The sequence below is a fragment of the Taudactylus pleione genome, unplaced genomic scaffold (assembly GCF_031769625.1).
Source record: "Taudactylus pleione unplaced genomic scaffold, aTauple2 ptg000054l, whole genome shotgun sequence".
Classification (NCBI taxonomy): domain Eukaryota; kingdom Metazoa; phylum Chordata; class Amphibia; order Anura; family Myobatrachidae; genus Taudactylus; species Taudactylus pleione.
This window is the reverse complement of record NW_028284456.1, coordinates 9,291,945-9,302,047: the sequence shown is the minus strand read 5'-3', so window position 1 is coordinate 9,302,047 and position 10,103 is coordinate 9,291,945. Positions and strand designations below refer to the sequence as shown.

The 10,103-nt window shown below is 48.5% G+C and overlaps 1 protein-coding gene across 3 annotated transcripts in view; it reads left to right on the top strand.

Moving 5' to 3' along the window:
- The first annotated feature begins 9,450 nt into the window (after positions 1 to 9,450).
- The window catches only part of NT5C3A (5'-nucleotidase, cytosolic IIIA), a 69,141-nt gene continuing 68,488 nt past the window's right edge, over positions 9,451 to 10,103 (top strand). The window contains exons 1-2 of one of the 3 annotated variants that reach the window (XM_088464391.1): positions 9,451 to 9,636; positions 9,814 to 9,995. In XM_088464391.1, the coding sequence (XP_088320517.1) occupies positions 9,858 to 9,995 (138 nt within the window). In that variant the 5' untranslated portion in view covers positions 9,451 to 9,636; positions 9,814 to 9,857. Of the gene's footprint in view, positions 9,996 to 10,103 lie in introns of all 3 variants that reach the window. The other 2 variants (XM_088464396.1, XM_088464387.1) reach the window with 2 other exon arrangements.

Sequence of the window (10,103 nt, the reverse complement as noted above, 5' to 3'; positions counted from 1 at the left end):
GTTTTACTATCAGCCTAGGCTTAAAGGCCTCAGACTGGCTAACAACAAGCCTTGTAGAAAATGCTGTATTTTAACTTTAAACCCGTCGTCAATCCGCGGTGAATCCTGTCAGTAGCAAATTGGCCACCTACCAGGGAAAACTTGTTACAGTATAAACGCCTCAAAAGGTTTCTGTTTTCCCCAGGAATAAACCACAGGACCAGCAATGAAAAAGACCTCTAGCAGGTCGAAACATATTTGCGGTTGGGGAGCCTAATGCTGGTTGGACCTCCAAACAGGGAAATATCCAACATGGTCCTCTGTGGTAGCCCTGGCAACTCTCCAAGCACTTCTCAGGGATGGGCTTCTTTCAGAGCCCCTGTCCCTGCGGGTGCCAGATTATACATTATGCCGATAGGATCACATCTTGCAATGCAATCATGGGCGGTAATGTCATGCCCAGATCTCATTGCAATTGCAATCATTAATAAATGGGACCCACAGAGAGTTCTGATCAGCAGACCTCTCTGGGCTCGATTCAGACCCGCTCGCTAGATGCGTACACTCGTTATCAGAGTATGTCAATTCAGCCAAGTGACAGCAAGGCAGTCGAATGCACGGCAAGGCATATGCAGACGCCCACTAGCTTGTCTTAAGACGCCCACTTGCGCACGTCATCTCCAGGAAGTGTATGTAACCATCGGTACATCGGGTACCATTGGAAGCGAACGCAGCACTTGAGGTTGACTATACCCTACTGCAAACACTGCAAGCACTTCAGTGTAAAATCCAGCCAGGTGACGTATACTATGATGCTGCCTGTTAATTATGCACGCCTCTGAAACGGTGTTAAGACGCTCAGACACTCGTTCGTTCGCACCTCCACTCCCCCGTTTCTAGTGGCCAGCCTCTGTTACCACCTACAAACGGCTTCTCCTGTCACTCACTCTACTGGGCTGTCCATGCTCGGCGAGCGAACGCTTCCCCATCTTTGTAGTGGTACGCACACTGCGATGCATACGCATGCGCTCAATTCGAACCATCAGAAGCTACGAGCGAATGCTTCTTTGCGTCCGGGTCTGAATCGGGCCCTGTGTGCATTGCATAGGAGGAGATGGCCGAAGAGGATCTGCTGTGCTGTGTATACCCAACAGCAGCAGTGACCCGGTTCAGTTCAGTTTCGAGTCTCCTCCTCCCTCTCTCCCCAGCCCCGTAGCAGTGAGCAGTGGACACTGGAGACACTCACCAGAGTTATGCAGCAGTGTCTCACTGAAGGTCTCAAGGTCCTGCTGTCGCTGCGGGGAGTTCCTTAAGATAATATATATATACAGGGCCGGATTAACAATGGGGCGGATGGAGCTGCAGCTCCAGGCCACCCCATTAAAATAGGCCCACAGGATAAGCTGTGCAGCTGTATTGTAGACAGGATTTTTTTTTAACTGTTACAGCGGCACGTCACTGCCTGCCTGCAAGCGCTGTCCAAGGCCCCACCCACTCAAACTCCGCCGGACCTCCACTATCCCACCAGCAATTCAGTCCCTCCAGCATAGTGTCTGGGCGCCTTCACCGCGTCATGTGACCGCCGGCTATAAGCAGGCTATATGCACCGACCTACTCTCAGTGAAGGCAGCCACGCTGGGTGATATGAAGTGTCCTACTGCTCTTCTGCTGACCATCGGAGACAAGATGTCCTGCAAACTGAGCCTCAGTGGCTCTAAAAACGGTATGCTCTCTTGTGAGTGCCTTTTCTGTTCCAGGATATAGTGTGTGTGCGTAGATTTTATATATATATATATATATACACACTCTATATACTCGTACACCAAAATGTACATATATATATATGCATACATACATACGCACAGATAGGCCATGTGAATACCTGACTGTGATGACGGGAATGAAGACGGAGGATCAGGAACGAGGGGGGTAAGTATAACGGGATGGGTGGTAATTGGAGGCAGGGCATCTGTGGGGCGGAGCAGCTGAAGTGACCGAGGTCCATATACTATATATATATTAGTATATCATTTATACCCTGATGAAAAGGCCACTTAGACCTTGGAACATCAGCAATAAAGTAAAATTTTCTCACTATAAAGTCCGTTGGAGTGCCATCTGTTATGTGTATATGGACACTGTATTTCTGTATTAATACAAGGAAGACATGTCAGCATTACGTCATTGATCCAAGAGTGCCCCTCTGCATGTTTATATATAAATTAGTTGGGGTGGCATTCCAGGACTTGAAAAATATATTTTATAGGTTTACATACCAAAAAATCAATACAACTTTTTGGTGTACTGAAACACCGTCATCAAGGACTGATAATAAACTGAAACCGCATGCATCAATTCCTTATGACGGGGTATCAGTAACCAAAACGTTGGAGTGATTTTGTGCTATGTAAACTTATAAGAAATATATGTTTGATTCGTAATGTCCCAGAGAACTGTCCCCTTCTTATACAAGATTGCATGGAACGCTCAGCTGAACAGGACAATGGGGAACATTGTTTTTGGGGTTTTTTTGTATATTGAGTGCTGGACAGCAGTTTGTGTCTATATATGTATATATTTGTTTATATATTTGTTTATATATATATATATATATATATATATATATATATATAGTGACACAGTCAGATTAGGAGGTCCCTCTCCTGGGTAGGGGACTCCTTCCTTACACACACACACAGCAGCAGGGAAGCAGCACACCAGTCTGGATGCGAGTACAAGCTGGTCGGCGCCAGTCTTTATTGTACAATGTCAGAAATATCACAAAGAAAACATAAACATAAATCCTAGCCCTGTCGGGGCACTAACTTCACAGGTAGTTCCCTCACTACCAGAACCTGGCAGGGCCTAATGCCCCCACCAGCACAAAGCACAGCACAGTACTTACAAATAGGGTTTTCAAGTGTCTCTGAGCAAACTCCCTGTCTGCTCTCCCAGGTGAGACAATCAGCCCTCAACACACTAGGCTTATATTGGCCACCCTCAGGTGGGAACCCAATCAAGCCTGTTACCAGGCTGCGAGGACCAAAACCTGGAGTGGCCGTGGGTGGAGCCCTCCCTCTCCTCTCACCCACAACCCCCAGGTCCCAAACCGGCTTTTCAAAAAGCAGAGACTCAAGCCTGCTACACTGCAGACTTTCTCCTGGGGATTTAAAACACATAAGACAGGAATCTGGGATAAATGTCCCTGTCACAGACCACTTTACCAGTGATCCTATCACATATCCCCCCCTTTTTTTCAACCTATGGGGCGGAACAACTGAAGCCCCTAAACAATGAACGCGTGACAACGCGTCTGCATTAAACAACAGGCCCCCTGGCCTGTGTTCCACTGAAAATTTAAAAGTTTGTAACTCCAAGAACCATCTCGTAATTCTCGCATTACTGTCCTTATTTCCGGACATCCACTTCAAAGGGCATGATCAGTGATCAATTTGAACTTTCTTCCAACCAAGTAGTACCTGAGAGCCTCTAACGCCCACTTTATGGCCAACGCCTCCTTCTCCACTGTGGCTTCGGGTAGGTATCGAATTTTGAAACACTGTTCAACTTTCGGAAGTCATTGCAGAAACGCACACTCCCGTCGGGCTTTGGAATCAACACAATGGGACTTAACCATTCACTATGTGATTCTTCAATAACCCCTAACTCTAGCATATTTTTAATTTCTTTCGACACCGATTCTCTTTGTGCTACTGGTACCCTATAGGGCTTTAGATTTACTGGAGGGGCTCGGTCGGCCGACAGTACCGTTCTATCTTTCCAGGGCTTTAACAGATTTTTATGGTATATCTGTTCCGGCTTTCTTTTCCCCGGCTGGTAAACTTTGTAATTGACCTGTCCCACTCTTTCTAAGATTTCAAAGGGCCCTTGCCATTTAGCCAAAAGTTTATTTTCCACAGTGGGAACCAACACTAACACTCTGTCCCCATGAGCAAAGCTGCGTAACCGAGCATTGCGGTTGTATACCCTCTGCTGTGCCTGTTGAGCCTGTTCCAGGTGCTCTCTCACTATCGGCACCTCTATAATAGGCAATGGAACTAGTGGACCCTTAAAATGTGGTCTGGGAGCATGATACTGACACTCAGGGCAGGATAAATCCTGACACATTGCCATGTGGGGATAGGACAAAGGACTATCAGGGTCTACGGGTTTACCATCAACTACCTTTACATTCTCCCTGGCTTTTACCAAAGTAGGGTCATTCAACTGCTCCACGGCAAAGACCTCTCTTCTGACCTCTAAATCAGGCAGACGATCACCTGGCCCAACAACACTTCCCACCTCAATGGGAGGCACATCAGTTGGCGGGCCACCGTCACGCTCCGCATTCTCTAGTTCGCCAACCATAGTAGAAAAAGGGAATAACTCTGACTCAGAAGAAACTCCCTCCTCCACTACATCGACAACCTTCTCAAATGGACCGGGGTTGTTCACTTCTGGAACAAGACGACTTTCCCACAACTTCCAGAAGTGAGCAAAGTCTCTCCTCAATATTGCATCGTACATCAGACCAGGCACCAAACCCACAGAAACTATAGCAGAGCCACAGGGTGTCTCGATGTTCACCTCGGCAGTAACATAATATCGACTATCCCCATGTATGCAGGTTACACCAACAGTTTTCCCTGTATGCCTCAAGGGGTTCACCAGCTCAGCTTTTATAAGTGTCACCAAGCTACCAGAGTCTAACAGTGCCTCTACTCGGTTGCTATCTACAGTAAGTACACACATGTGCTTATCAGTCTCAGCCTGCCGGTCAGCCGTACAGGCTGTCTGTGCAAAGAAAGACCCCCTGCGGTAGACATGAGCAGTATCACATTGCATAGGTTCAGTTGTAAGTGAACAATTAGCGGAAATATGGCCGAAGTCACCACACCGGAAACACTGAATCATATTAATGTCTAGTCGTTTACGGGGCAAGAACCTTCCTGGCCTGGCAGGCCTGTCTCCAGGTTCTACACCCTCAGTCTTAGGTTCATCCCACCGCCCAGCACCCTTCTCCCCTGGAACAGTCTTACCGGTGTCTGTGGGAGTTCGCCGGTGCGCCATCGGGGCTCGCTGGGACATACTCCTCAGCTCCTCAGCCGCCACGTACCTCTCCACCAGCTCGACCAACTGGTCCGCGGACTTAGGGTCTGCATGGCTCACCCACTTGCGCAGGGTCGCAGGTAACGATCGCAGGTACCGGTCCATCACGACCCTTTCCACGATCTGTGGTCCCGTCAGCGTCTCGGGCTGTAGCCATTTTGAGGACAGATGGACGAGGTCATGCATCTGTGAACGTGGAGGCTTGTCCATATGGAACTCCCAGCGGTGGACCCGTTGGGCACGAACAAAGGTGGTGACTCCCAAGCGAGTTAGGATCTCCTGTTTTAGTTTTTTATAGTCCTTGGCATCAGCCAGGCATAAGTCGAAATAGGCCTTTTGTGGCTCCCCAGACAAAAAAGGTGCCACCAGACTTGCCCACTGCTCCTGGGGCCAACTCTCCCTTTCGGCCGTTCTTTCAAATGCGGCGAGATAGGCCTCCACATCATCGCCCGAAGTCATCTTGTGGAGGAAGTGACTGGCTCGTATGGAGTGAGTGGTGGTGGGAGGACCCGTATTAACATCTCTGGGCCGGGCGACCAGGTGCTGTACCACCTCTTTTATGGCCTGGCTGTTTTCCGCGATGGCGACCTGTTGTTGCCTCTGGGCTGTCTCCAAGGCCAACAGTTGCACCCTGGTGGATTCCTGCTGAGCCCTGGTAGATTCCTGCTGAGCCCAGGTAGCTTCCTGCTGAAGTTTGTTCGTCTCCTGCTGAGCCCTGGTAGATTCCTGCTGAAGTTTGTTTGTCTCCTGCTGAGCTGCTGTAGCTTGGAGCAAGGCCTTAATAATGTCCTCCATTTTGTCCTGGGGTGTAGGTTGGAAGCTGAACCTTGCCTCTCTGAGCATTGGCTGACGCCTCCTCTATGGGACTCCAAGGGCACAGTGTTATTTCCACACTCACCAATTGGGTGTCTGTCCCTTTCATTTTTAAACGGAAAGTTTTCCTCTCGCTGCAACTTCAGTGTGTGTGGTGCCCGCATTCTCCACCATATTGTGACACAGTCAGATTAGGAGGTCCCTCTCCTGGGTAGGGGACTCCTTCCTTACACACACACACACACAGCAGCAGGGAAGCAGCACACCAGTCTGGATGCGAGTACAAGCTGGTTGGCGCCAGTCTTTATTGTACAATGTCAGAAATAACACAAAGAAAACATAAACATAAATCCTAGCCCTGTCGGGGCACTAACTTCACAGGTAGTTCCCTCACTACCAGAACCTGGCAGGGCCTAATGCCCCCACCAGCACAAAGCACAGCACAGTACTTACAAATAGGGTTTTCAAGTGTCTCTGAGCAAACTCCCTGTCTGCTCTCCCAGGTGAGACAATCAGCCCTCAGGTGGGAACCCAATCAAGCCTGTTACCAGGCTGCGAGAACCAAAACCTGGAGTGGCCGTGGGTGGAGCCCTCCCTCTCCTCTCACCCACAACCCCGAGGTCCCAAACCGGCTTTTCAAAAGCCGAGACTCAAGCCTGCTACACTGCAGACTTTCTCCTGGGGATTTAAAACACATAAGACAGGAATCTGGGATAAATGTCCCTGTCACAGACCACTTTACCAGTGATCCTATCACAATATATACACACACACACAATATGTATGTGTGCCGCACTTTGTGACTCTTTTACATTGGATCTCACTATAGTGTCTAGATATAAAATCTCAGCGTAGCTATTACTATGGTAAGGTCTCTCTCACATTAACAAGGGGTGTTTCCCTTTTGCTCATTTCTAGACTCTCAGGGCCTGATTCAGAGCCGGACGCTATTTGCGCTCGCTCGTTCAGAAAAAGGGGCCGGCTATTTAAATTGAGCGCTCGCTCTTTGCAGTCTGTTGACGCCTCTATGCCTGAGCGAGCGAACGAAACATGCGCTCGCTATTTTGTAAAGGCGCCCCCTGGCCGCTCGCATCCTACGTCATCTCCGCTATTTATTTGATTAATCGAGTACATCGAAAGGCGTCTGAACTGCTCGCAGTGCTTGTGGTAGGTTTATCCTACCGCAATCATGCGAACAGTTCAGGCTAAGAAACAACCAAGTGACGTGGTCGATGACGCTGCTTTGTTAATTATGCACACCCTTAAAACGCCCGTTTTGACCGTTTGGCACGCCTGCGTTCGGATCACCACTCCCCATTTTCAAGCACCTTCCCCTGTTACCACCCACAAACGCCTCATCCTGTCACTGAAATTAGCAGGCACTCGCTATTTTGCGAGTGCTCGATTTCCGACCGCAATGACTGGTTGGCACATGCGCATTACGACCCATACGCATGCGCAGATGTGCGAACATCGCTCGGAGCGAACGAGCGGCCGCTTTACACTGTTGATCTAAGTAAAGACAAGAGGGAGATTGAGGATTTTGAGGGTAGGCATTAGGCACAGGCCGCGTCCCCTTTGCAGACAAAACTGGCTACACCCTTACATCACTAGTTATTCCCCCTCCCCTACCATGTGCGGTGCTGGTCATACCCAATAGGCCTTTCTAAATGTCAGCTCCAGGCCCACTTGGACGTTAATCTGGCACTGTATATATATATATATATATATATATAATTTTATATATATATATCATGAGATAGATAGGTAGATAGATAGATATTGATTGCACATATATGGAACCCCCCCTCCCATACAAATCTTGTGTTTGCCCCTGAATGGCTCCATTGGTAAGCTGTCTCACTGCAAAGAGTTAGATGACAAGTTCGAGTCCCAGCTATGACAGTATTTTGACATGTGTTGAATTAAGGAGAATATGACCAAAGGGTGCTTAGGGACAGCAGTGGAGGTGACCCCGGCAGCAGAGGTTAAGGGGGAAGAGGGAGAACATGCCGGCCGAGACAGACGCAGAGAGGATATGCTGGCCGGGACTCACAGAGCAGGAAGCTACCCACGTGGGTAGTAAGGAATGATGTTGGACAGTAAAGGTGGGTACACACATGTACAATCAGTGGCTGATCAGGTTAAGCTCTCCTGATCAGCTGTGCAGTTTGGCCCCAGTGTGACCCCTGGCAGCTGCCTGTGAGCCGAGTACACACTGTGCAGACATAGCACAGTGTCTACAGGCTTCTATGGGATCGGGTGGTCGGCCGGATAAATATCATGGGATGCGACCACCCAATCCCGGACGTTTCAGTAGCGTTATAAGCAGTTTATCAGCTAAGGCTCCTGCATCGGGACAGCGTACATACCTATACAATCCAACGGCCGTTCTCTCGATATCGATAGAATGGCCCAACGATTGTATAGGTGTGTACCCAGCTTAAAACTGGGTACACACCTTTTCGAGTACAGACTCATACCCTCCAACATTTCCCAGTATGAACCCGGTACATGGGGGGCGTGGCCGCAGATAAAGGGGCGTTGTCACGGGTAAAGGGGTGTGTCCATGGGAGCTGGAGGCATCGGGCGCTGGCTAGTTTAGACCTTGCAGTAATATATTGCATGTTCTGTATACCGGCGCTGGCGGTCAGGGCAGAGGAGCACGGAGGTCGGCTGTCACTCAGCAGCGTTGCGGGAGTCCTGTGTCCCAACAGCGCTGCTTAACAAATCTGGTGAGTGTACCAACCCGGTACAGCCCCGTTTGCCGGTACAGACCATTAGAAAACTGTACTGTACCGGCTAAAACGGTATAGTTGGAGGGTATGCAGACTGATCGTGTAAAACTCTCCTGATCAGCTGTGCAGTCTGCCCCCAGTGTAACCCCCTATCAGCTGCCTGTGAGCCCCGTACACACTGTGCAGATATAGCACAGTGTGTACGGGCTTCTATAGGAGCGGGAGATTGAGCCGACATATTTAAACAGAATATATTCGATTCGACCTCCCGATCCCGACCTTTGCAGGAGCGTTAACAGCTGTTTATTAGCTATGCTCCTGCATCGGGACAGGGTACACACCTATACAATCCAGCGCCCATTCTCTCGATATTGAAAGAACGGCCCGACGATTGTATAGGTGTGTACCCAGCTTTACTGATTAAGTCATTGTACATCTACGGAAGGGGATCTCTCCACTACCTTTCTATTGTCATAACATTTTATCAATATAATCATTGGTTTATACCAGTATGTTATTTGTAGCTATCCTTATGTTATGTATGATATTGTTCATCCTATATGAAGTATTTGTTGTTTATGCATCAATCAGTGGCAGTGCATTTAGCAGCATAGGAAGCATGCCCCGTGGTTACCATAGCAACGAGGGGATTCCCGGAGCTATGGAAGCTGTAAACCACAAAAGGTTTTCCCGTGACGTATAGCTGCCTAACAGCCAATAGGAAATATGATTTACTAGCAGTGGGCGGAGTTGTAGCCCAGGGAACACGTGGGGAACGGAAACGGAAGTGCTGAAACTGTCACTTCAGAAGTTCAGACAAACGTCATATGTAGCTTCCCGGGCAGTGATCGGGGTCTGTCCTGTTCCTCCAGCACCACGTACAGCTCTGCCGGCCATAGCCACTCACCAGTACAGTGCAGCTGCTCTGCCTGTCTTAAATAGCCCAGCAGCGTTGGTCATTAGAAGTCTGCTATGTGAACCTGATCACAGCACAGAGGTACAAATAAACCTCAATACACTGGCATTGTCTGCCTGTGCGTATATACAGTATATATTTAAGAAATACAATGTAATGGCTATAGGCATATCTTCAGAATCTAATTTGCACGTTGTCCATTGGTTTATTTGCACTCATGCACATATTCTTATGTATATATGATTTATCTGGGCATAGAAATACACCCACTTACCCAAACAGTAGGAGAGAGTGACTTCATCATGGACAGAACTTCTGTTGCCAAAATGGGCGCAGTGGCCAGCGCAGGCATGTGCGCCGCTCTTGCAGGAGTGGTGTTGGCACAATATATCTTCACTGTCAAGAAGAAAACCGGAAAGAAAACAAAAATCATAGAGATGGCAAGTATTTATTTCTGTATTACCATGATAAGGTCAGTAATGATGTGTCTCGTAGTGCTGATTACACATGGACACCAGCTCTGTGATTGATTGATAGGGCTATTTGTT